Source organism: Cygnus olor, chromosome 1 (assembly GCF_009769625.2).
Source record: "Cygnus olor isolate bCygOlo1 chromosome 1, bCygOlo1.pri.v2, whole genome shotgun sequence".
Taxonomy (NCBI): Eukaryota; Metazoa; Chordata; class Aves; order Anseriformes; family Anatidae; genus Cygnus; species Cygnus olor.
The window spans coordinates 3,001,901-3,029,702 of NC_049169.1; the positions used below are offsets into that span (position 1 = coordinate 3,001,901).

At 45.9% G+C, this 27,802-nt stretch overlaps 1 protein-coding gene across 1 annotated transcript in view; it reads left to right on the forward strand.

The window, feature by feature from the left end:
• The window catches only part of PLXNA4 (plexin A4), a 423,963-nt gene that overhangs the window by 261,672 nt on the left and 134,489 nt on the right, over window positions 1-27,802 (forward strand). The window contains 1 exon segment of the mRNA XM_040546170.1: window positions 11,224-11,324. Coding sequence (XP_040402104.1) covers window positions 11,224-11,324 — 101 coding nt within the window.

The following is a 27,802-nucleotide window of genomic DNA, read 5'->3' on the forward strand; positions in this document are numbered from 1 at the left end:
AAGGCCTTAAATCAGATTTTAGTTGATCATTTACAGGGGCAAAAGTTCTGTTTCTCTGCAGATCCTCATGCCAGCTGTTTTACCCCCCAAAATGTGGGTCCCATGCATGTCTTTCCACACAAAGGAAGGCGCAGTGGGATTCTCAGCTTCTGCATTGGATGGAGAAAAATCATGAAAAAATTACAGGACTGTCAAAGAAAGAGAAACTGGTTGGACAAATGAAGCACCTCGCATGCTGCTGCCGAAACTCAGGGATTCGTGCAAAGGCCTGAACTGAGATTCATCACCAGGAGGCAGGAGAAAGGATGAACCAGGCATGCCTTGGGATGCTAGCAGAGCCAGTTGTATTAATGCTGCTGTGACTGTGCTGCCTGTAGTCACAGGGCAGCCACAATTTTGGGGTCATCTCAGCCTCAGGAACTACATCTCCTAACAGCCCCTTTAGTTTGAGTGCCCTGAATGATCCTATCTACTCTGGGGTCTTCTCTGAGGGACTTTAGGCATGTGTACAGCAACAATATATAGGCACCACAAAATACCTGAGACCTGTAGTGCCCTACATCAAATGTCCTGGGGATGATATTCATGATGTAGGTGCATCGGTGAGATCCTGGCTTTAGTGACTCATGGTGGTTAGAAGTGATAGTATCAAGCATTAAAGTCTCTGGATAAGTTTGAAGCTTCTCATGTTTACTCCTGAATCGTGCCAGATGGCCACTGGGTAGTGTATTTTTAGGAAAAGTAAGAGATTTTTTCATTCTTTGAGGAGTTAGGTGATTCATTCTTTAAGGAAATAATGAAATTGTATTGTGTGGATGCCCTGTCTTAAACCATTAAAATGGTGTAATACTTAGCAGCTCTCAAAGACCCTGAGTGTTTTCCTAGTAGTATTCTCCTGGGATCAGTATTGGGCCCAAAGCTCTTGAAAATGTTCATGAATGAGAACGACGTTGGTGTTAAATCCCATGTATAAAATATTCATTGGTGCAACAATTAGCTCGGCATTAACGATGATGAGGACAGAGCAGTTCAGTGACTTGGGCTCCCTCCAACAAAACAAACGCAAACTTCTCTGTCTTGTAAGAAGGAAAGGAGGTCAGGCTGGAAAGTGGGAGATGTGTCCTAGAAAGCAATGACTGAGATGAATGAGTGGGTCAATTCCCTGCAAATTTGCAGAGTTTTTCCCAGCCTAGCCCATAGCAGAACCAGATTGGTACCATCCTGCATCCTTGGAGGAGTGGTCAGCTCTGGCGTCTCCTTTTGTAAAAGAGCCCTGAGAGATAGCAAAGTGAGTACCAAAGACCCACAGAAATGATTTGTAGGAAGCAGGAAGATGCTTTCCATAGAGGGACTGAAAAAAAAAAAAGCTCAATCTTAATTTATCAGAAGGAAGATTGAGGAATGACTAAATTAACGTATCTAAGTGCCTTCTCCTGGTGAAAACAGCAGGCTAAAAGGGCTCTTAAAGCTAGAGAAGAGAAACAGAGTAAGACTCGGTGGTTGGAAGCCAAAGCCTGCTGAATTCAAGTGAAAAGCAAGGCATGCACAATCTGTTTATGGTGTGAGTGATTAACCACTGGAACAAACTGCCCGTGAAATGGAGGATTCTCCATTTCTTGGTATCTTCACGTCATAATGGGAGGTCTTTCTAAACAACATGTTTCAGCTAAAACCATATTATTTGGTTCAGTACAAGGGTAGGTGGGTGAAATTTACTGGCCTGTGATGTATGGGAGGTGAGAACCGATGATCTAATGGTCCCTTCTGACCTTAAATGCTATGCATTTATACGATCCCTGAATCAAATGTCCTTGAACCTTCATTTTATGGCAGGATGAATGCCTGAGAAAGCTGGGAAAACATGTGTGGTGCTTGCAGCACTAGGTTATGCAATTAACCCAGTGAAATATGGGGCTGGGATGGGGCAACCCTCATTGCACTCAGTAGGAATTTTGCATCTCAAGCCCTCCTTGAGCTAAAATGCTGCAGAGAAGGAGCTAGGCTTTTATAGAAACTTCTTTTTACTTATTCCGCACTGAAACAAACAGCAGAGCCATATGAAGGCAAGTAGATGTGGCCCCAAATAGTTGGCCCCATCTCCGCCAGGGGGTTGCCTTTTTGGCAGCGCTAATTGCCGCCCAAACCCTAAAAGTACACCGAGCTCTCGCAGGCGTCGGCTGAGCAGTGAGCTCTGCTTGGTTTTCTCTCACTTAATAAACTGAGACATGCGTTTAAGGACTCGGGAACAGCCTGTTTCACATTTTCTCCCTGGATCTTGGCTAACTCTTGACTGCAACACTCATTAAAGCTATCGGTGCTCAGTGCTCCATGGAGGCAGAGGTATTATACTAACTCTGGGAAGTCCCAAATCTGTCCCTCAAGCTAGGCTAGCGTGTGCTTACTGCAGCTCAGGGTGAACTGCAAGCATGGGTTATCATGGCTCAGATTTTAAGCTTTTGGTTTGCAGATTAACTGGTGTGGCCTCATAGCTCTTCAGCTGGTGTTATCACCTCTGTTGGTGCTGCCTGTGGCAGACTGAGCTGTGTCAGCTGAGATTTGATGGCACGGTGTGGAGCATTGCTTAAAAATGGACAGGGGGCAGCGATGGGAGGAGAGTGGTTGAAGGGGGGGGGTATGTGTGAGGGTGTCTGGAAATAAAGTAAGTGCCCCCTTTCGTGGCCAGAAGTGCCTCCTCTGAGGAGTGGCATGAGCCTCAACACCGCTCTGTGCTCACACATCTAAAATCTATAGGTGCACGCACCTTTAGGAGTTACCCGAGGTTCACCGAGTGACAAAGCAGTCTTAATCAAGGTTTAAGATGTTCTGTTTTCCTTTGCCTTTGGTCGAGTGCCTCAAGCTGAGAGGTGTCATCCTGCTAAAGGCAGTAGCTTAATCACTATTGATGGTGTGGTTAAGGGAGAGAGATGGAGAAAGCTGTAAGGAGGTGACCTAGACCACTAGGTAGCCCTCCTTTATGTTTAAAATTTGGGTTGAAAGAGTAAATAAATGGTTAAAAGAGAAACTCAATAGAGGTGATCACAGGTATGGAATGGTTTCCATGTGGGAAGTGGAAGGAGCAGGAACTCTTCAGCCTGGGAAGTTAGGAGTAGGGGTGAATGGTAGAATTTGGTGAAATTATGAATGGCAGAAAGGGATGGATAGGAAGTGACTTTTCACTGCCTCTTCAAATAGAAGTATTGCAGGGCATGAATTTAAACTGCTAAAAATCAGGTCCTGAACAAACAAATCACAGAATCACAGAATCACAGAATCGTCTAGGTTGGAAGAGACCTCCAAGATCACCTATTCCGACCTCTGACCTAACACTAACAAGTCCTCCACTAAACCATATCACTAAGCTCAACATCTAAACATCTTTTAAAGACCTCCAGGGATGGTGACTCAACCACTTCCCTGGGCAGCCCATTCCAATGCCTAACAACCCTTTCAGTAAAGAAGTTTTTCCTAATATCCAACCTAAACCTCCGCTGGCGCAACTTTAGCCCATTCCCCCTCGTCCTGTCACTAGGCATGTGGGAGAATAGACCAACCCCCACTTCGCTACAGCCTCCTTTAAGGTACCTATAGAGAGCGAAAGGATGGAACTCCTTCAAGCAGTGGGTTCTGGACCTTCCAGAGCAAGCTGTGGATAGAAAAGCGAATGTGATTTCAAGGTAAACTGGAAAATTAAAGAAAGATCTCTTTGGGTTATGGGATAGAGACACATGAGGTTCAGAAGTTCCCCTAAATGAAAATAGCCTAAAGCTGTGCAATTGCTGGGGACATATCGAATATACTCACCCTATTCTGATTTTTTCCTTAGTGCCACATGGCCATGGCTGAAGACAAGGAACTGGGATATGTGGATTATCGATGCCAACCAGTACAGCTGTTTTTATGTGCTATTATGGGAGATTTTGTCTTACCACAACTGAAGAAAGAGCAATTTTTCAAAGTGTCTCTCTGCCACACTCTCTGTAGCTTGACAGTGCTTGCAGGGGGTAGTCTAACCCTAGAATCTTAGGATATCCCCAGCAGGAAGGGACCCACAGGGATCATCAAATCCAACTTGTCCAACACAAGGGAATTAAAGTGCATCCCGTACAAGGGAACTAGAGCAACGCCATCAATCCTTCATGTACTACGTCCCACTGAGGGAGAGGATGGCAACATCTGGAAAGATGTTGGAAGAACGTGACCTGGAAAGTAGTCAGAACCATTAGAAATAACTATAACCTTTTCCCCGTGTGTTTTAACTGCTCACACCTCTACCAGGAGCTTTCAAATGATGGTGGACTTTGTGAAAGTCCATTGCAGTGACATAAATCCCATTATGGGTCCCAATTATATCTATATATAGTCTTTATAGAGCCTGGGTAACAACCTAGCCCTTGCTTAGCGGGCTTGTTTCAGTAACCACACAGGCACTGGCTCTCATTAAGCCCAAGCTGGCTCTGTATTAATTACGACATGAGGCTCTATTTTGAAGGTTTTTGAACAGACTTTTAGCCAAACCTCATTTATTTTACAGTTTACAGACAGAAACACTTGACTGTGGGATAAAGGAAACAAGACAGGGGGGATCTGAAGTTACCTGGACCTGGCTTGCAGGGTGGGCAGGAAGGTGCTGGTTTCATCAGGCTTGGGTGAAATCCCCTGACATGCCTTCCACACCTCCGAGCTGTTATTCTTACAAGAGGCAAGGAGTCCTATAAAATTTCCTGCCTTGTGGGGAGAGCATTTCAGCATGCTGGTGGAGTGAGTGGTTGCTATCCCAGCTGGGGAAATATTTAGTATTATTGATAAGGAAGAACAAGAGTGAAGAGAGAGGAATGCTGTATGAGATACAATACTGAAACATGGACTCGTCGAATTTCCAGGTTTCTGGCCATATTGTTCCAGATCGGTGTGTCCCTAGCTTCTCCTCAAGCTCTGATGCTTTTGGGAGAAGCGTCACCAAGGCATGGGGGACTGCCTCGCAGAAGGGTCAGTACAGGGTGTGGGCTGAGCATTTATGAAGGGGGAACCTAAGAGGCAAACAAGCCTTTGGGAAAAGGATCCAGGTAATCTGTGTTATCAGTGTCTGGCCTCAAGTTGTGCCAGGGGAGGTTCAGGTTGGAAATTAGGAGACATTTCTTCTCAGAAAGAGCAGTCAGGCATTCGGACGGGTTGCCCAGGGGCGTGGTGGCATCACCATCCCTGGGGGTGTTCAAGGAGAGGTTGGACATGGTGGTTAGGGACATAGTTTAGTGGGTGACATTGGTGGTAGGGGGACAGTTGGACCAGATGATCTTGAAGGTATTTTCCAACCCTGATGATTCTGGGATTCTTTGTAAATAAAGCCAGAACAGAAAGCAGGAATAAGCTTGGACCCAGCAAAGCATGAAGGCTGTATTTACAGAGCAGACTGTGAATGTCACTTGTTCAGACATGGCCTGTGTCATCACACAGGGTCTTCTGAGTTCCTGGAACATTTTTCTAGCTATGCAACACAGTGGGTTTCCTCTACCCCTCTTCTAATAATTAAAGAAAATGTATTTTGCACTATGACTGGTTATTCTGGTGCTGTAACTGGGAAGAGGGGAGACCTCAACATGTTTGCAGAGTTAAGATGATTAAAGAAACAGCAGAAATTTAAGTGTGGCATTGATGGGGGATTCACCTCACCCAGTGTTCACCATGTACGTTGTAAACGTCTCCATCTGACCTGGCTGTCTAGCCTCTTATATTCAGTGGATAGACATAGGCAATCCAGGGCGTGATTTATCTCATCCCTGGGTAGACATTTAAAACAGAGCAGAGAAATCCTATCCTGTAAAGTGGATCTCCTTTGGCAGAGCCTGAACTTGTAGCTTGCTTTGCTTACCTCCCATGCCAGAGCTTTCCCAAAGTCCAGTACACTCCACATGCAAGATCCCCAAGTTCCCTTTTCTGAGCCTGCCTTAAATCAGGGTCCTGCCAAGGGAGGCGTGGGGAAGAAAAATTCACTGCAAGGGTTGCAAAGAAAATTGTACTTCTGTAGGAGCACCAATAGCAAGCTCATCGTGGGAGCATCTCATGGGAACAGAGCTCTCTCAGTCTTACCCCCAGAGACTTCTGGGGCTATTGGATCACCAATTTTCCCCAAATCTTTCTGTGTTTCCTCTTGTTTCTGCTTTATCCCTGTGTGTGTGAGTGACCTGTGGGTGTGGTTGGGGTTTTTCTCTGGGATCACAGTAACCAAAGACGTTCTCTTGAACTCAAGGGAGAAAAGGGAGAGGAGGAGGAGCAGCACAAACACAGATGTAGGTAGGAAGCCCTTTGTGACCAAGCATATTTGGACAGGTAATTTACCCTGCCACACAGGGGGACATTGACCCCCAGTTTAATTATTGTGTCATTTGTCCTTGACAGCTACTGCTGCTTCCAATTAACTCTCCTTAATTAAAGCCTCCAGTTTTCCAAGTGTGTAAGCATGGATTTACTGGGAAGTGTTGCAATGAAGACGAAGAGCTTGGGGGTGTCTGATGAGAAATTACATTGCCTGTCCCAGCGGGACTGGCAAGTTATTTACTCATCACACCGGAGTGGCAGGCTGGAATCAAACTCAGATCCTCGCCTCTATCCCCGCAGGAGCATCTCCTCTCCCACCGCTTGTACAGACATCCACATGCACAATATCCTATTTCTTACCAGTCTAAGCCATGCTTCAGCTCCCTGGGCTTTTCTTTTCTCCGTTCCTGCTTTTTGCTGAGTTTGCAGATCAGGTGTTGGAGGCATGGGAGTTGGAACAAACCAGAGGAACTCAAGGTCCCTTTGTCCGTAATTCAGGCCAAATTAAAATTGGCATCTTGGCACGCCCCGCAGGTGACCAAATATCCTCAATAAATCTGTTAAGGATGCAGAATCTGGACCCACCAGTGGTCTCTTAGGTGTTTTTTTGTCTTGCTCTATTTAATAAACTGTGTTATCATGAATAATCTGTTCAAGGCTTTGAAATCAAATAAGCTCCTCTCTTAATCTTGCAGCAGTTTTTCAGGGCTGAGTCTTGAAAGATAGCAGCATTCACCAAACCCACATAGCTTGACAGTCACTGCTCAGTGTTTTGGAAATGTATCTTTTGACTGTTGGGAAGGAAATTGGCTACTTAAGATGCCTTTTTGTACATTTAAATTAACTTAGTCCATCAGACTGAATAACTCCCGCTGCTGTATTAACATCCAATTATAACAGCAGAGATTGAGCAATGATTCACGTTTTGACCAGAATGTTGGCAGTTTAAGGGGGGGAAAAAAAAAGTAATGTATATTGAAATTAAAAAAAAGTCAAAAATGGGAGCCAGAAAATTATGACTGAGCACATAGCAGGAGCTTTTGTGAATATATAATGGCAGAAGCAGGAGCCAAATTTCTAACAGGATTTACTGTTACTGTCTATCAGATCCAAAACCTCAATCACGTTGTTTTAAATGACTTTCTGAAGCTCATTCATACCGGGAATAGAGGGTGAAAGTAAGATCTGGGAGCTGCAGAAGCTGCGGTTTGGAATTTGAGCCGGGTCAGAGGTGAGGATGGCCCTGGTGTTGTGTGAGAAGCCCTCAGGTCATATCTAGCAGGTGAGCTGTATGCTGTACGGCAGTTTGCAGGTTTGCCAGATTTTGTGAGATGTTCTTGGGAGCGAGAAACGCACGCATGATTTCTTTGGGGACTTGTGAATGTATGTGTTGACGAAGTGAAATATCCCTTCAGACCCTGCTGCAGCTAAGGTAGCTGGACGTGCTCGCTGCTTTCCTGCTGCCCTTGGAAAGGACATCAGCTTCATTTACCACTTGTCTGACCCTGCCTCTGGGATTGCATCTCACTGCAGATAGCTGCGAGTATGGGACAGTCTAGATGCTCCCCAGCGTGCCATGGACAAAGCCTTGGAAGCGTAGCAGCTCCTAGATGTCCACCAGCTGTGTGAACAGGGATTGTCAGGAGCTTTATCTTAATTTCTTCAATGCTTCAAAGAACCCAAAGTCTAAATAGTTTGTACTTAATAACTTAGTAATCGATAATCAGCTAATACCCACACTTCCTGCATGAGTTTGCTCAGATGCCTTAGACCCACATCTGCAACGCATTTAGGTAACACCTACTTCAGCTGCATGAGACCTCACTTTCAGCTGTGGCTCTTGTGGATAAAATAGGGATATGTGCCTCATCTCCATGAGCTGTAAGCCCTTAAAACAACAGCAGCCTCTTTTTACATCTGTATTTTGCTCTAGCAAAGTGAGGCCAAAATATCAGTTAAGCTGCGACCACTGCAGGAATGCAAATGGCTCTAACCTGGCTCATCCTGCCCCAAAAATGAAGGACGTTTTGCTTTTGTTAATCCTCTTTCTGTTGAGAGCTGGTTATATTTGCTGCATAATGTTGAGCCAAATTTCTACCCTGATGAAAGATCGGAGGTAGGGAGCCCCCCTGATGGTAAGAAATCACCCTAAAAAGTTTGTTGGACTTTCAAAGGGTGGAAAACGGGTGGAGGGAGTAATCACTGTCTGGTTTACAATGGAGATTTCATCCTTCAGTGCTGTCTGGTCCCTTCATCGTTATGAATAATGGCAAAGAACTGCAATGGGGAGGTAATACAGACTTTTCTTTTTCTGATATTTTAGGGGCAGCATAAAAAGCTGACTGCTCTCGGGGGGCATGGTCAGTTCTCAAAACATTCAACTTGGAAAGCTGAGCTGAATTAATTACAGCTTATGTTCCAAAGGAAAATTAGACCTCTGATGTGCTTTATTTGCTTGATGTTCTTTTTCCTTTCAGCTGTCGACCCCTAGGTGGCTTTCCTTTCAGTTGCAGCTCTTTTTTTTTTTTTTTTTTTTTTTTTTTTTTTTTGTAGTTTCTTCCTTTATTAATTAGAAGGTCTGACACTTCCAGCCCAAGACATTTATCAGTGTGGTACAATTTTAATTAATCTCACAATAAAGCTACTTGAGGTGAACTTATAAAAGGTCTCATATAGCAGGGATAACACAGAAATGTGAAGGGTGACACAGGACACCTACTACACTAGGTTGACAAGATTTGGGATATTGCTGGGTGTAAGCTCACACTGCATAGCTGTGCTCTCTGGTACATAAACAGAAGCAAGGTGTGCTCCTGCACAACCTGCTAACTATATCCTATTGAAAAAGAATACACTGAATACACTGAAAAGAAAGAATGGCTGCAAAGATGGAGATCTGGGTTCCCAGTAGGTTCCTCCTGCCTCCAAGAGGAGCTTAGATATCCTTTGATGGCTAATTAAATAATAACAATAATAAAACCTACAGAGACAGATTTTAACTATTCTTTTTGTCGCAATTTGCAAAGAAATTGCAAATTTCAGTCCTCCAAGACTTCTTTATTGTTCACATGTCATAGTCACAAGTGGGTTTTGACTCAGAATATTGAAACCTGACATCATTAGATTCTAGAACAGTGCCTGTTCTGAACTTTTTAAACAAAGCTCACTTTTATAAGGCAGATGTAAACTAGCTCAGAAGCTCAGGTTGAGAAATATTATTTACAGCTAATACGGATAAATCCAGCAGTACCATATGTTAAAGTGGGGGTGTATGGATAAGAACTCCATAGCCATTACCAACTGTGTTCACAATTTTCTAATTAAAAGGTGGAGATTACACAATTGATTACATCTGGATTAAGGAAAGGCAGATTTACAGTGTTTCAAAATGGAATTATCTGCCTCTTCTTCAAGGACTCTGATGTTCACAGTGTTCAAGCTAGATGTGATCAAGGAAAAATAATTTGCAAGACATTTTTACCTGGTGGAAATAGCAACTGGAAAAAGACCTACATAAAAATAATAAGATCTCCAGCCCTTGTTATATTCTTGTCAAAGCCGTATGTCTTTTTGAAAGCTGGACTGTAATACAGGACAGACTTTGGGGTTCAATAGAAGTCTAATTGGTCGAAATCCTGGCGCACACAGAAGTTTATATTTGATGAAGTGTTGATTCCTTCTTGACATAAAGTCTTGACCTAAAGGAAGGTGGAACAATTGCATTCACAGCCAAGTCATCTTGCCTTTGAAACTTCTTGATACTTGGAGGAGTTGGAATGACTCGATACCTGTTCTGATTTTCCCATTTTCATTGCTGTGGTCTGTTTTGATTATGTTCTTATGCTCGTGGCTGTAGATTCAATTTGAGAAAGGTGTTTTGGTAGGTTTTACTTGACATTCTCCCTTTGTCCTTAAAAGCTTTCAGCATCCGCAGTTGATTTCTTTGGGTGACTTGACATAGGCAGTGTTGCGGTGGTAAATAAACCCCATCGTATTTCTGTCTGAAGTTTGCTAAAGCTATTGCCACCTGCTAGAAGTAAAAATACAGATTTTCAGCATTTGCACATAGACTATCTACTACCACGTGGGGTGTCTGTGTAGTGGTTAGGAAGCCAATTTCTGATACAAACAGACAAGGTCTTCATAAATAGATGGAATTTTGCTTGTGGTTCCTTTTTCTTCCTTTCCCTTACCCCCCTCGTATATATAGAGAGAGCCTGTTCTTGTTTTGTTTGCAGATACAATCAGAATGAATTTTAATCTTCACTTTACAGTTCAAATTCTCTTGAATGTTGCACCGAGTAAAAATTTGTCACTCGGTTCCAGGTGTATTCCCTTGTCATCTGTCACGAGTAACCGTTCTGCAGTTTATAGTTGGCAGTTCTCAGTGGTGTTTCATCAGGATAATACCACACTATATCATCTGAAGGAATAAACTCTCTCCGCTGACACGAGCCAGGATGAAGGCACTGGCAATTGACTGTGTATTATGGGAGCTCTCTGAAGCTTATTCAATGGAAAAGAGACTCTCAGGTCACTGGGCCCAAATTGTATGTTTGGCTTCAAAAGAAGTAAGGGGCTTAGGAAACCTAATAGGAATCAAAAACCTCTGGTCCGTTAGAGAGGAGGTCAGGCTAAGCAGTCTCTTCTGTCTTTGAAATCTCCAACTGAAATGCTTTAATTAAGAAGAAAGAAAGAAAAAAAATAAAGAACAAGGCAGAATGCATTATTTTGGCAGTGGGTGGGTGTTTCAGGTCCGCGCCTGACTCTGCAAAGTCAGGGTGACGGCAAGCTCGTTCCCTGACACCAGGATAAGAGGACAGGGAGGGTTGGTATCTCTTCCAAGCCATTCAGGTCACTGTAGATCCCCACAAAAAGCCTGACAGGTTTTTGTCCCCTTTCCTCCTGCAGCTCACCCGGGTGCCCGTGGAGTCGTGCAGCCAGTACGAGACCTGCAGCGAGTGCCTGGGCTCGGGAGACCCTCACTGTGGATGGTGTGTGCTTCACAACATGTAAGTACCTGCTCTGATAACACCTGGCAGAGCCCAAAAATGGCTCTTAGGTGAGCCTAAGAGTCGTGCAGGCAGCCCCAGCAAGGTTTCTGGGACTTGCTGGGGGTGATTTGTTTAACCAAGAGGCATTTTTTGGCTGAAAATGAAAGAGGAGGGTGATAGAAGAGACTGGTCTCCTCAACCACCAGATCCATATTCTGCTGGCTGCAGGAGGAATACCTGTCCACCCTGATGTGCTTTGAAACAAACCCTCCAGCAGCTCCCTCTGGGTGCCAAAGACCTTCTCATTTCCAATGATTATGGAAGTTTGGCCCTAGCTAACTGCCGGACTCAGAGACTTGTCTCAGCACCTGCAAGTTTCCACTGCAGGCTTGAACCTCTCCTCTCTCACATTTGTCACGATCTCTGTTGATCTTGGAGGGGAATCAGGTCCCTGTAAGCACCCAAGGATCTGATCCAAGTTAGATTTCAGGGGGATGTTCTAGCCTGCAACCTCACTGTGGGACAATGCTGACCCTGAAATTGAGCATTTGTCTTCTGTGGGTCATCTCAGCTGGGCTGGCACTGCTCGTTTGACTTATCCAGCCATGATTTTGAGCAGTTGTCTGTATCCACATCCCTGGGCTTCTGTGTAACAGGCCAAGAAGGGACCTGATTTCACTGTTTCCCTGCTCTACAGCACTGCCCTATGCAGTGCCTTGCAAGGAGCACTGGATCCAAGTGTCCCCAGGACTGGGAGATTTGCTCGTTGGCTTTGTTTTCTGCAGGCTTTTTTAATGATACTGTTGATCTCGAAGTCCCCTCTCTGCAGACTTCCCTGCCAGTGATCTCCTGCTGCAGGGAGCCCTCTGCCAGAGTCGTGGAGAGGGAGGTGTCAGCTTGGCTGAGCTCCTGGCCATGAGTGGCAGGGTGGCCTCGTTTGCCAAGAACCTCTCAGCAGAGACAGTGGCTGGAAAGGGCGTTGGATCTGTCTCACCACACGTCTCCAGCTGAGCATGGCTCTGCAGGGTGCTGTCACTCCAAGTCTCGGTGCCCTTGGCAGTGACGGGTGGTTATTCTGCTGGACCCTGCTATTGCAGTTGTGTCTTTTCCTCCTGAGTTCACCTCTGAGCCCTTCCTGTTGCATTGCAAACTCTACCTGTGGAGACAGTGATCCAGTCGGAGAGATCCTCCTCTATGCTACCTCTCCTTTCTGAGACAGGAGGGAACAAACACGTACCGTATCCCAACCTTCTGCAGAAGCTCTCTAGCCTGTATAACCCTCAACCAAAGCCATGTCAGTCTGCTTAATTTCAGATCATACCTAGGTGTCCCGGACCAAAACTTGACTCTGGCTTTGGAATAATTCAAGGGATCCTTGGCAAATCAGTCCTGACTTGTGGTTTTATAAGTATGAACCCATGCAACTTTCACCCGTAGCCCTGCAGGTCTGAGGATGTTTTTATTTGAAATACTGCTCTGTAACATGTTTCTGTCTCATCTTAGCTTGCATCCATCCTGTTGAGCACTGCGTGTTTTGTTATCAATAATGGGGCAGCACAGCGTGTATGCAAGCATGAATTTGGGTATTGACTGCACTGGAATAATGCTAGATATTTCATCTCCTGCTGGCCAGGGTCACTGGCAACAAGCAATCAATACACCCAGCAGTAAATCCCCCAAAGGAGAGGAAAGGGGCAGAGACAACTGCAGATTGCCCAGCAGCTCAGCGTGAAAGAGTGACAGAAATGTGGCTGGTGACAAGTGAGGGTGGCAGCCTGACTCCATTAGAACAAGAAACCCACATGCAAATTTGGTCCTTCAAGCCGAAATTTGACAGCAGGGTCCCCACATCCTCCTCCCTCTGGTCCCTTAACCTTTGTTTCCTGATCTGTAAAACAGAGTATGGCACGGGTTTGTGGTGCAGCCTTATGTGTTCCTATCTCAGCCTCAGTTTCTTCATCCTTCTAGCCCCGGAAGCAGAGGAGGATGCAACTCAGCAGTGTTTGGCTGTGCAGGACATTTAGGATAACAATGCCATAATACTAGAGCCAATATTATCTCTTTTTTGCACATCAAAACCCCATACATTTCCTCAAACGTGATGCATTGTCAGCAACTGTACAAGGATTTCTGGGGAAATCTGCTGCAAATATTTCCCCCTGGGAGTGCTGAACCTTTTCTTCTCCCTCTCAGGAAGAATTTCAGGCCATGGCTGAATCCAGCCACACTGACGTGGGAGCTGCTTTTTGGCAGGGCTGGAGGAGGCAGTTGGGCTGTCCAGGACCTGGGGTAGAGCAGGGCTGGGAAGCAGACCTCCTGTAGGCAAAGCCATCCCTTTCACACACCCTTCTCTTCCAGTACAAACCACCACTGGGGCGCTGGCAAATGACTGAAAGCTGTAGGGTGGGTGCAGCTTCTGTCTTTTTCTCTTTCTCATATGGGCCATGCTTACTTGGGGGCTCACACTTCAGGGGCTGCTCCCCAGACCCTCATTTCCAAGCACGTGGGAGGCCTGGGGACGCCTGGGGACAGCTCCTCATCCAGCATCTCACGGCGGAGTGGGGCTGTCTGCGCGCAGGGCGGCGTGCCAGGGCTCGGGAATCGATTTCCACGGCTCCTCTGTCCTAACCTTACACCGAGAAACTCGAATCCGCTGAGAGAGAAAGAGACAGACAGACCCACAGACGGCTGCAGGAGAAAGGGGGGTGGGGGGGGACATTGATTGCCTTCTGCCCCGAGACGAGGAGAGCCAATATAGAGCAGGTCATTGGAGCAATTTGTTGCCGTATCTTCAGTCCCCATCTTGTCCCTCCCTCCCCTTCCCTGCCATAGCTCAGCTCCCCTCCTGGGCTCAGTTCGGGCTTCTTTAGGCAGCAATGAATCATTTAGTTGGTGCAAATTGAAATCGCGGTGCTTGCTTGCCGCACGGATCTCCAGGGGAGGGCAAGGGGCCGGGGTGGGAGCTGGGGGGAGCGGTGGGGGAACAAAGCTGAAAAGCGAGTAGCTGGCACAGAAGCACGTGGTGCCTGCTTGCAAGGTCACAGCAATGTCACCAGCCCGAACGGGGGGCTGCGGAGAGGCACAAGAGCAGAGCAGGGTCTTCTCTAAGCCTGGAATAAACCACAGCTTCCTCATGTCATGCTGGGTGCAGCCGTGCCCGAAGATGCCATCCAATATCTGCCCCGCTGCGAGTTTCTTCTGTCTCCATCCATATTTAAACCTCTACTCCCCTTTGACTCTTTCCCCTATTGCATGCAGAAGTACAGAGAGTAGGGAAGCTCTTTGCCCCTAAGGTGGGACAAATCTCCTCCTGGAGGCCTCATTATCCCTGCCTGACCCATCACTTGCTCCAGAGAAGATGTGCAAGCTCCAGTCCACATGCACGTGGTGACCACGCAACTTTTCAGCCCTGATTTCTCTAGGTTGTCTTTAACACCCCAGCTGCCCAAAAAATGGGTATTTGGGACAGAAGAGCAGCAGCATCCCCGTAGGGAGAAGTGACATTTTATAAAGGAGGAATGCACTGAAGGTCCCAGGCTCTGTCACGTTAACTGCCCCTCCTAGGTTTCGGTCATGCTGCCTCATTTCATCCTCCTGTAGCCTTCCTCTCATTTTGGGATGATTAGTCGAGGAGCAAGCACAAGCTGTCCTTAAGGGAGGACGTAGCCTCTAGGCACCAGCCTCCTTCTGTTCTGGGATCTGCCCCTGCTGTTATGGGGACTCCTTGGCCAGCAGATCATTAGCTGCAAACTGAGAGGAAAATGGTCCCAATTTCAGGGAGGGTTTGTGATATTTCACAACATATTTTTTGTCAACTTGAAGGGGAACAATTATTTTTTAATAAGAAATGGTCTCAAAAGTCATTTTAGAAGGGGCTGATACAGTTTAGAGTTTAGAGAATGATTTGTTTAGACCTCAGCCATTCTTATTTTGGAATTTTATTCCAGGTTTTAGTAAAATGATTAGAAATTCAGAATAAAGAGTACCCAAGAACTTCACTGAGGGACCTGAGCTGGCTCCATCGGTTTTGCCCCCCAGCTGCAGGGCATTTTCCAGGAGACCCTGTACTCCTAAACTATGGGAATAGGATGCAGCAATCTCCTGTAGCCATCCTCATCCCAAGAGAGAAGGGATCCCAGAGGGCCCTGATACATGGGCTGTGCCAGCCACCTTCCTGGATTCCTTTGGTGAGCTCTGGGTTGGCTGAGGGATGACCAAAACCCGTTAGGCTGAGCTGACCACAATTTAACTGGATAACTGCAGCACAGGGAATGGTGTTTATGAGACACCAGAGAAGCCAGATGAGGGTTTTTTGGATTCCCCCAAAAAAGAAGAACCCCGTTTAGAAAGGCTTTATGCTGTCATCTGGCAATAGACATCTACCCTGGTATCTGGCCACCTTCCCTCCACGTCCCCTGTTGTCCTACCTCATAGCTGCAGGATGCCTCTGTACCCAGAAATTACAATTAGTATGGAAGAAAATGGCACTTAAACAAGTTGTTTTCTAGGGAATGAGAGATAAGCGTGGAGGGTTTGTAATCCCTCCTCAGACTTGTTGCCAGACTGGGGGGGAAAAAAAAAGAAAAAAAAAAAATGTTACAAAGTGCAGCTCCCACTGTCTTGTCTCAGCAGGTAACCCGATGCGACACTGCTTGCAGAGGCTCATTGATCGTCCCTGGCTTTAACTTTCTTGGTCAAAGTCTTCTGAATCACTAGAGAGTCTCGGGTAACCCAAGCTGCCTACAGATGTTGCAATAAGACCTTTTTTGAAGGGTCTTTTTCTTGCTTGACTTTCTGCCGTCTGAAAGACTGTGCCTGTCTTTCAGGCTGAGGTTGTTTTATTTTCTTTTTCCCCTTCACCTCCTCTTTTTTTCCTTCCCTCCACTTCTGCAGGGGAGGGAGGATGTCTCAAATGCTGCCTGAGGAAGCTGGGAAGGGCAGTATGGATAAGCCCCAGCAGGGCAGAAGGGTAGAATATCACACCCAGTGCCAACATGAGATATAATAAATAGTGAGGAAAGTATGATTTTTCTGATTCCCGCAGGAGCTAGTGACCCTATAGACCCTCAGCTTCCACTGTAAGAAACCAGGGCCTCAGCCGTGCTCTTCCTGCTGTTTTGTGCCAAGGTACAAGCTAGAGCCCTTTCAGAAAGGTACCAAATTTGTGTTTTACATCTGCCTAGCACGATGAGTAAATCCTGGCAATTATGTCTGAGACCTTTGCTTTATAACAAAAGTTTTCCGTGTCCTTTCTCATCTCAGCATCATCTTGTCCTAGGCCAGCCCTCAGTGTCTTCAGGGACATGGGAGCCAAAGGTATGCGACAATTGTCCCAGTCTTCCTGAAAATTTGGTCAGTCACGTGAAGAACAAATGGATTTCAACTCAAATCCTGCATTGCCTTGGCAACTTGTAGCCAGCTGGGCTGATCCTCCCCATTCGAGGGACGCTCAGAGCTGTTGCAGTCACTATGTGCACTACCCCTGTGTGTCTGAGATACCTGGGGGACATTCCTCATTGGAATGGGAGAGTGCCCAGCACCTCCTGTTAGTACATGATTGGGAGAAATAACTGCAGGAAATGTGAAATATTTCATTTGGTTTCAGTCTCCAATCAGTCCATCAGCAGTGTTAGCAGAGGTGCAAGGAGTCAAAGTGTCCATCAGAGGTGGCAAAGGCAGGAGGGACCCAGCTCTCAGGGCGCCTGGTCTCCAAACAGGGCTTTGTTTGGCTCTTCCCTGTTCACAGCTGGCGCTCGGACAGCAGCGCCCACAGCCTGTGAGCCTCTCCACCTGGTAGCAGGGGAAAGTGGAGTCATCTTCCCCCAATTGGCCTTGGCACGGAGTGATTCCCACTCCTTCCCAGGTAGTTATCGAAACCGGAGATGGCGTTTCAGCCTCTGCGCTGAGGGGAGCGCACGGCAGGGGGGCTCCAGGGAGGGACAGCGACCCATTAAGCTTTCTGCTTTGAGCCCGGGTAATCTTTAATCTGTCTGCTGTGCTATAGCTAAAAGTACCCATCTTTTCACACCTGGGCATTGCCTCTCCTTTAGTGCAGAGGAAATAGCCCCGAATGTGACAGCTCTGCAATGGCCCTTTGAAATGAGATCGGGGCTCTTAGTCCAGAGAGCAAGACGAAATCCTTGGGGTGGGGAGCAAGCCTACTGATGGTGATAAATCCCCCAGGGGAACAGCAGCTCCTGGGAATCCCATTTCACCACAGAAGGATGATGAACAAACCACTCCGAACCATCCCTATACCTTTGTGCAAATCACCAGACCCGGAGACCTAACCCATCTCTGTGCCTGCAGTCCCTGTATTCAGCAGGGCAGGTGTCCTTCCATCCCCTAGGTGCCATCCTGTCCCTTTTGGGAGCACTTTGGATGCTCTGGTCTACAAAGCAGAGCCGTGCCCTTCACAGGTTGATTATCTCAGTGGCCGTGCGTGCCTGAGGCAACTCAGGGCCAACACTGGGCAGTGCAGACTGCAAGATGCAGGCGTGTGGTAAATGTGTTTTGATAACAACCTTCCTCCTTGATTAGCTTATTTTGCTAGAGGGCAGTAGGGAGGGGTGGGAAGATAATTAGTTTGTGCACCAGGTTCCAGCAGAAGCTTTCTGCCCTGTGAGTTAGGTGCCCTACTTGGGATTTGTCTCCACCGCGGAAATATTAGTGCTCAGGTTCAGCACTGCAGAAAATTCAGCCTTTGCACAGAGAGATCTCTCAGGTTTCTTCTCCTCTGATATGAAACACGGCCACACGGTCTGTCATGGGCTAGGAGGGACGTCTCGCGTGCCAGGACAAGCAATGAGAAAGGGATAAGGGATAAGCAACATAAGGACTTAAGCTAGGTGTCTAAATACAGATGTATGGAGAACACACAAGCAGACTTTAAAATATAGGTGTTTTTATTTACACAAGCAACTTGATTCAGTTACCCATCCGTGCTGCCTGCTGCAACTGGAATAACCCAGGGTGCCTGAAATATTCATCTAGGGCTGGCAAACATGACACAGACCCTACTGGAGATCCATCCACTTCCTCTGGTGGATAAGATGGGGACCAACTGGAGTCCTGAGGACATCTCAAGTGACATTAGACCCCTGTGTGTGGGCAGCAAAACAGAGCCAAATCCCAGCTCAGTGTCATCTCCTTGTGTATTCTGAATGTGGTCAAGAGACGTGGGTCTAGGTTTGCAACCTGAACCAGTCCTCCCATGAATTTCAAATTCCTCCAGGGTCCTAATTTGCAATAAAGCAGGGCTAGGGCTTCCCACTAGGTTGTGCCATGCTCCGGAGTGGACTCGGTGAGTGATGTGGTGTGTGTCTGGCTTGAGAAACTCAGTCTCAGGCTGTTCGTAGGGAATTGCTTTTTCTTGCTGTCAGATGCTCCCTGGTGCCTCTGCAGCCCGTGATCTACCAATAAGGGAAAATGGCACGCCAAATGAGTTGTCCCCAGGGTGGGCCATGTCTGCCTTCCACCACTTCTTCTGTGACATTTCATCAGCCTCGACCTGTGACAGGTCTCAGAAGGGAACAGGGTGGAGAGGGGCAGGCGTCGGGAAGTTCTCCTTGCTGAAGAAAAGCACAGAAAACCTTTAAAGTACCTCTATATCTGGACTTACATTCTCCATGAGTCTGTGCACAAACGCTCCTGCCTAAATATGCTCTCCATCATCTCCTGTTGCACACTCCCACTTTCAGAGACCTGCCACCAAATTTCCTCTCTCTCTTCCCACTAATTTTCCCTATTGTTCCCACACCCCTCTGCACTCATTCATGCAAGCAGAAATGAGATTTTACCACACCATGGTCCCAGAAATGGAAGCCAGTTGCATAAAGTTGAAGGTGATAATCTCATCTTGCCTTTGGTGGGGACATTTTCCTTGCTTTGCTGTGAGCATAATCTCCTCTTCCTTCCCCAAGAAATATATTTACTTCTCTTGTTTCGTGAGTGGATCTGAGCAAATCATTGGCCTACTTTCTTGAACATCTTGTCTTCCAGCACTTTCCACCTTTTCCTGCTCTTCAGCAACATTTGAAGAGTATATTGTCAAGATCAGGGATCATCAACCAGGACAGTTACAGATGTTTTTACTCTATGCCTACATATTACGAATTACAGAAGCCCAATCTCTGGCCTGGTGGAATGATATAGATGTCCCTCCCTTGTGTATAACACATCATTCACATCAAATGTCTTGCACATGGACCTTGCCACTCCTCCCCGTAGCTGTGGGTGACACCGTGCTGCATATCTCTGCAGGGCTCGGCAGCACTGGTCAGCCCCCGAGAAGAGCAGGGGAGAAAAACACATTGATACCACTGTGGTTGTGTGACAGATCTGGAAATGGAACAACATTTCTTGCCTTTCATTCCAATGCCTGAGAGATTGGACCAAATTAATTTCTTCCAGAGCTAATGGAAACACAGCCCTGACACAGAGAAACTCAACCCTGAGGCAGAGCTGGGCTGGGCTGGGTGCAGGGAGCCAGGAGATTCAGAGCAAACATGTTTTCTTCCATCCGTCTTCAATTCACTTTGAAGAATCATAGAATCATAGAATCACAGAATGGTTTGGGTTGGAAGAGACCTTAAAGATCATCTAATTCCAACCTCGCACCAGACCACGTTGCCCAAAGCCCCATCCAGCCTGGCCTTGAACCTCCCAGGGATGGGGCAGCCACAGCTTCTGTGGGCAAGAACAGACACACAGACTGTGAATTTCCTCTGCCACTGGCTGTGGGCTTCTCTACATGCAGGAGGAACATGAGGCATCTCCTCTGGATGCGTCCTGTAATGCAGCTTGCACCAACCCCTGGTAATGAAGAGGAGGGCAGGTTTCTGCTTATTTTCCTCCACTGATTGCTTTCCTGCTTAGGAAGTTGTATGAGATATCTTGCATGATTTTGAACCAGTTGCTTACGAGGGGGTTCTCTCTCCTACTGCTAGGTTTCTTGCATTTTCTGAGTTCATTCGCTGTAACCCAGAGGCGTGTATGGGAGTGGGGTGAACAGCCTTCTGGAAGTACTGGTTTCTCTCACTAGCTGTTAGGAAAACCTAAATAACCACATCAAAAAATGCCTCATTTATAATGACTCTGATCCTTAATTTCCATGTGTCTGAGCATCTTGTCTGTAAGAGAGGAATAGGAGCTCTTTTTGCCCCTGCAGGAGGCTTTAAAGTACCTTGGCTATGAATGCAGTTTGCAGAAGTCCTGCAGGGAGCAGGACTTGGTGATGGCAGGCTCCCAGCCAGGACTGGCTATGAAGCATGACCGTATTAATTTTATCTCACAAGTGGATGAGTAAGTTTGCAGTTTGTTTAATTAAAATAGAAAGGAGCAGCAGCAGACGTGCCCAGGTGCTTAAAGCACCGAACCTGCCCAAGTCACCCCGTGCCCTTGTCTGTCTGTTAGAGCAGAGGTGGCACAAGAAGGGTTAAGGCAGGACAGAGAGGAATGGAGCAAAACCCTGCTTCTCCATCCCATATCTCGTTCCCAATGCCCTCTGCCCCTCTCACCCCAGGCAGAAGAGGAGATCTACATTTTAATTGAGACACACTAAGAAAATAATCGCAATCTAGCTCACCCATGCCTGGGAGGCTTCTCCCTTGTTAGCTCAGTGCAGATGCTGAGTGCAGGTCTGGGGGCTGGAGGGTGTTTGTTATGTGGCTGATTCTCTCCTTATTTCAGCCCTGCTTGGTTCCAGGGTCTGGGGAGGAGGGCAGAGAGCAGGAGGTGGCAGGAAAAAAAGTAGAGCAGAAAATGACAGGACCTCATTTAGATCTTCTCCCCCAGCTTGCAAGTAGCAGTGTCCTGCAAATCCCAGCCACTCTATGCACCAAGCACAGGCACTGCAGTGCTTGGCACTGGCCCTTGAGGATGGCATCCCCTGGGAATGCGGTCCTTAAGGGCAGCTGACCCCAGGAATGGAGAAGAGGCCAAGATGCTTCAGATGTCTGCAATGCAACCTTGCCTGCAGGTGGGTGGAGAAGGAAAGGGAGTATTTATTTTCTTGCTTGTATTAATGTTGTCCCATTCCAGTTGCTCAGGCTGAGGTGGGGAGATGACCACAGGAAAACCAGGCTCCTTTTGCTTTGTTGCAGGGCAGACAGGAGGTTTAAGTAGTCTGTACTTGTGTCCTGTCCTGATAACAGGTTCTTAGGCACGGTTAGGGCATGCTGCTCTGGATCTTGCCCTCTCCATGTTAGTGGGATTTCACTCCCTTGTGTTTTATAATCAGATGAGACACTAGCTGAACCTCAGTGTTCTCCTCATCTTAGACTCTCAGAAGAGACCAAGACCTTCACCAGGAAGAGGCGTGAGCTCTGTTTGCAGACTTTCTCAGCTGCAGCAGCCAGGCAAGAGCCCCCATGAGCTGTCCTTTCCCTTGGAACCCTGTGAGCTGGGAACAGGCTGACAGACACCTCCTGTCTCCAGCGCCTGCTGGGGAGGGATGCTTCAACCAGACAGCCATGCCAAAGTGAGCACTGGCTTGCTTTGTGGGGGGTAAGGGGGCAGGATTTCAGTTCAGATAACACTTTCCTATTTTATCTGGTCCTGGTCTCTCTGAGCGGTGCTTGGCCTGATAAGGTGCTATCAGAGCAGAGCATCTCTGCTGCAGCCACCACTAAGATGTGGCTGGGCTAGAGGTGGCTTTTCTCAACTCCTTGCAGGCTGCCCTGGCCCATTGCCACCCAGATCCTCTAAGGAGGCATCCAGTTCATAATAGTGGGGAGGAGGACTTTGAGAGGGCTGCCAGGGGCTTTAGCTCTGTGCTCTTCTCAGGGAGGAGAGAAACTGCAAACGTGGAGCAGAGTGAATCAGCCTGATCCCCTCCTCGTTTTCAGCCAACCTCCATCCTGAAAACAAACCTGCAAGTAGTTTTGAGAGTATGAGTAACCCAGACGGTAGAAGGATTTTTCCGTCTTAACTCATAAAATTTCTTTTCAGGTATCAGTCTGAATTCTGCAGCCTCTCTTTGTAGGGGCTTGGTATACCTAGCTATGAACGTGATTTTCTGCACAGTAGGGACAATTCGTACTGATATTTTTTAGGGCAACAACAAGTCTCTGCTCTCTGTTTCCCTCTGTGCTTTCAAGGAGCAAAAACTGACCCTCCCAGCTTTCACTGATGGAGAATCTGCAGGGGTTGGTGAAAAAGGAAGGAGAGCAGACCCATGGCATAAGTTCATCTGGTCAATTGACAAAATATCATTCAGCTGCCTCTAGAGCTGCTCAGGAACACATCAGCCCAGCTACTGAGTGCTATACTTAATCTCCTATCGACTGGGGTGAGTTGGAAAGGACAGCCTTCCCCACTGCCCCCATTCCCAAATTAAAAACTAAGAGCAGAGGTAAATGCTTTTACTTTTCATCCTGCCTGAGTGTTTAGGGCATTTACCCCTAAAAAAGTAAAATACACAGAAAGAAAACACATATAGAATGAAGTATAGCAAAATCAATCAATGCTTACAGTATCTATTAAACACATTACTCTCTGGACCTTTATGGGAGTACACTTCTGCTGATATGATCATGACATCATTAACATGATATAAAGAATCAGAAAATCAATAGCTTGCTGATGCCCAAAATTAAGGCCAAGCTGTGTTGTACCACATCTTTAAATATGTGAAATAACAACTTACCTCTGTCATGTCAGAGCTATTTGTAGATGAAACATGTCTCAGAAAGCGGATGGTAATTTGCTGGCCTGCCTGTCACTCCTGCAGCTACCCCCTTGGGTTACTTGGCGTGAAGGTTAGATCACTTTTCTCAACACTTTGGACACAAACAGAGCAGAAAATCTGATCAAGATTACACTGGCATAACGCTGGAGGGACTCCAGACATGGGGACAGACATCCCTGTGGAATGGGGATGTGGACCAGGTGTCTTCTCCCATTGCTTTGATTTACATTTTCCAGTATTAATGGCACGGCATTTCTTTGGATTAAGGCACCAGGCTGGGACACAGCAGCTCTGCTGCGTTGTGCACTGAGGAAAAAACAAATAGAGGCAGGGAAGACTCTCAGCAGGGCTGGCAGAGCTCCTTGCATGAGGAGAGGCTGAAATGATTCTACCTGAGTGTAGAAAACAAAGGTGGGCAGAGGTTGGGATGCTGCTTGGGAATAAGTGCCTGTGAAAGAGAGGTTTAAGTTGTGGGTTGCGTTGACCCAGCAGTGAATGGGGATAAATTGGGCATTTACTGTATAAGTCAGAAGGAGGTTTCTGGCTGGGAGGAGAATGAATATCTGAAGTAATCTTCCACTAGGATTAGTGTGTGCTAAAAATATAGCTAGCTTTATGATAAAGCTCGATAGCATTTCTGTATAAGCTGATGTGGAAAGGCTGCCTGCAGAAGCAGTGTGTAAATCAAGGTGGTCCTTTCCACCCCTGGGCTTTCTCTGAGGGAAAGCTCGAGTCCTTCTTCAGCTCTGCTTAGAAATTTGGCTGTGGCTTGCCAGGTCTGTGTGCTTCTCCATATGAGCAGGGTGCTGAGACCTCCCTACAGCTCAAGGAGATCCTACTGCCCATCAGGACACTGGGGTCTAAAGCAAGACTCAGCTCACCCTAAAGTAGATATAAGGTTCCATTTGCTTACCCATATACAAGTGTGTGGTGGCCTTTGTTTGCTTTGATCAAATCTTCCAGAGGTCCTGTGTCTACTACCTCTGGATTTCAGACTTTCCAGCTAACATCACAATATAATGCTCCTTTGGTTTGCCATGTCTCTTTAGGAAGCGTCCAGGAACAGAGCGGGGCTTTGGGTTATCAAACATCAGCTTGTGTCCCATGGGAAGATGTTGTGTAGGTGCAAGTCGTGTTGGCAGAGCATGATCCTCAAGAAGATGTTTTGTTTTTATTTTTCAGATCAAAGTGGTCAGACTGAAAGGACTTGAGGTGACAGGGAAGTTCACTGATGAAACATATAGCAACCAGATAGAGCAAACCCTATTTCATGTTAGAAGCAGAGATGCTCCCTCGTGGCAAATTTAAGATAAAGGAATGCTTTGTAACATGTGGGCGTCAGGTGGAGGAGGGATGGAGCACCATATAAATAAGATCTCCCCCATGGTGATGCCCATGTGGCCTCTCACACCAAGGGTATGTTTTCAGGAACAGAGACCACAGGAGAAAGGGAGAAACAAGCTGAATGGTAGCGGATTTGATTAGCAGGTAAACATACAGGTGTGCTTTTGAGTCTAATAAGACCAGAAATTTGCTGGCAAGGTAGCATGACAGCTCTCATGGGGCATCCAGACAGAGTCAGTGGGAGCAGTCCTGGGGTCCTGCTCCATTGAATATATATCTGCAGTAGCAAATGGAACAACTCTAGGGAATGTTATTAGGCACTGGAACACAACTTTCCTACACTACAAACTTACTTGAATATAGTTTGGCTTGGGGCAACTATTGCTCCTTCCAACAATTCCTGGATATATGTTGGGAATTAAATGGGTCAGGGAGGACTTCCATTAGGTGTTTTGGAAGTTAATAGAGTTTAATAGCAGGAATGTGATCAGACCGTGCAATTTGGCCCCGGGATCAGAGAATGCTTCCTGGTATTGTTTAATATTCTAATGAGACATAGGCATGGCTTCCCGTTGCAATGAGACAGTAAGGGGGAAATCCTGGAGGAAAGGCACAAACTATCAGATAACAGGCTAAAAACCAGGGCTTCTATAGGAATATTTTCTCAAATGCAAAACTAGGCACAGACACAAAGTCCCAACGCATGGTTAAGAAAATGAAGTAGGAAAAAATTATGAGGAATAAGAAAACCTTTGGAAGAGCAGGATCTGACATGAGAAGGAACCTGGTTGTTGCCAGTTAAATAAAAATGAGGTTAGAGAGAGATTTTGAAAAGTTGAAACTCATTGTCTAAAGGTGAAGTCATAATATGCCCTTATCCTTGGCAAGTGGTTGGATTGGAACTTGGCAAAATTCAAGTAGAAGACAACAAAAAACGGCCCTAATAAATACTTCTTTTAACTAGGGCATATGAAATAGTCAAACAGACAAAATCAAAAATATGCTTGCTCCTGTGCACATGCTAGCAGTCTGCTTTAAGTGAAAATGCTAGTGGGATACATATCCCAAAACTGTGATAGAAGGAAGCTCATCTCTGCATAAATGATCCGGGAACAATAGGGGAGGTCAAAATGTTGAAGAAAGGGCTTTTATGTTAAAGAAAATGTAAAATCAAAGGAAGAAAATAGGGTCAATCTGTGCACAAGTGACAAGGGATCCCTCGGGATGGGAACAGCGTTAGGACTACTTTATTGACCACTTGAAGATGGCAAAAGTGATTGTGACACGCTGAGAAAAACCCAAAAGGTTGGGAGGGCAGAAAATGCAGTAATGAGGGATTTCAAGTGGCCTCACTTGCCCTAAGCAAATGTCACAATGCTTAGAGCTCAAACCCTTTTGCTGGTAAACCTTCCAAAAGAGAAACAAGTCTGGAGTTACACCTGTCTTCAGGGAACGGCGATCAATGCGGCACTCCTTAAGAGTGACCACAATGCATTCAGGTTCATTGTTCCTTAGAAACAAAACCAATAAATAAGCAAATAAAAATTACAATGAAGTTCAGCTTCAAAATGGACAGTGTAAAAATGAGGAAGCTCATTAAAAAGGAGCAGCCACAAGGATAAAGTACCTCATGGTATCCCAGAGACTGCATAAAGACATCATATAAGAGGCTTATTGTGAAGTTATATGATCTGTGAAAAAAGGACTGAAAGAATGTAAAAGAAAATGAGAAAAAAAAAAAGGGCCCGTTTAAACATCAAGATGAAGAGGCATTATTCAAAACTGTAAGTTATATTCAAAGGAAAAATATATATTGCTAACTATCACATGAATTGCAAAACAATCATAAGGCAACGTCTTAGGGAAACACATTTCTAACCTTGTAAAAACTAATGACTAAAATTTAACAAGGTTCCCCTGGAAGTTTGCTTTCCTTAAAGGGCTCGGGGTGTCTGAAGTGTCTGCCACTATAGGTATAGTAAAAAATGGTTTTAGAGCATAGAAGTCATATTCACAGAAAGATCCTTAAGAAACTCTGCTATGAAATTGCCACATTATTAAATCTCGTTTACATCTCATTGCTTATGCTGGCTTTGATACTAGAGGAATGGAAGGTAGAAAATGTGTTGTTGTTGTTGTTTTTTAAGCTGGACTCATGGGGGGTCCAAGCAGGAGAATCTAACAATCTGACCTTTTACCTGTCGATTTTGTTGAACCATGATTAAAATTAGAGTGGGAAAAATAAAACCAAACATTTGACTTGCTGGAGGAGGGGGGTGGGTGTCACAATCTTATTATTGCTCTTTTAATAAATCAAAGTTCATGTGATAATATGGTTAACACAGAGGAATGAATGCTTTTCCCATAGCAAGGAATTTAAACTATGCTGTCACGGGACGTGAAGAGGAGTCTTCTGGTAGATTAGTAACAAGTTCAAAGATGGGAAATTAATCAAAAATGGGAAATAAAGATCAGAAATAAGGGTTCATTATGGGGGGAGAGAATACAGAGGGGATCGCAAAGGAATCTCTTCTGGCTGGGTTTGGTGCTCATAAATGAGCAAAAAATTGGTGAAGAGTGAAGCAGAAGAGGTAACTGGTGACACAGGGCTTTTCAGCCTCGTCAAAAGAAAGTTTGCAACATGTTGTAGAAGGAATACACAAGAATGTTTGGAGAACAAAGCAGAGAACATCATCACAGGGCATCTGTGGTGCTCTCCCATGCTGTGTACACCGGACACTTTTGATCATGTCGTGTTAAAATGGATAAAAATGACAGTGGGAAGTGTGGGAAGCAGAAACGTGGGTTTCTAATGATCTTTAGACAAGGAGCGACTGTGTGACTTGGCAATTTTCATCTTAAAAAAAGAGATGACTGAGGGGACTATAATACATCCAGACAATCATGAGCGTAATGAAGAAAGTGAATAGGGGATGATTACTCACCATTTCTCATAACACGAGATTGAGGGAACTTTATATGAGATTATCAGGCAGAATATTAAAACAAACAGAAGAAAGGACATTTTCATATACTGTATCACTCAGCTGTGGCACATTATGAGGCACATTACAGAGGCCAGAAAATACAACTGTCTGGAAAGCAATTAGACAAATTAATGAAAGAAGGATCTGTTGAGGGCTGTTCGATGTAATTACATCATTGCAGGCTCTGGGTCAGGCAGTCCCCATCTCCTTGCTGGCTGGAAGCTGGGAGTTTTGAGCAGGAGGAGTTTCACTCTGTAATCTCTGTCTTCTAATTTTTCCACCTAAATATCTGCTACAGGGTCAGAGTGAGTGGCTAAATGGATATTTGGGCTGAGTTTTTAGTTTTTACCGAGTTTTTTTTCCTACGTCCCTGCATTTTCAAAGGCCTCTCATCATGAGTTTGCACAGCTCTCAAATAAAGATCCCCACCCGACCTGTGGCTTTATCAGCCTGACGCTCGGTAATCACAGCACAGT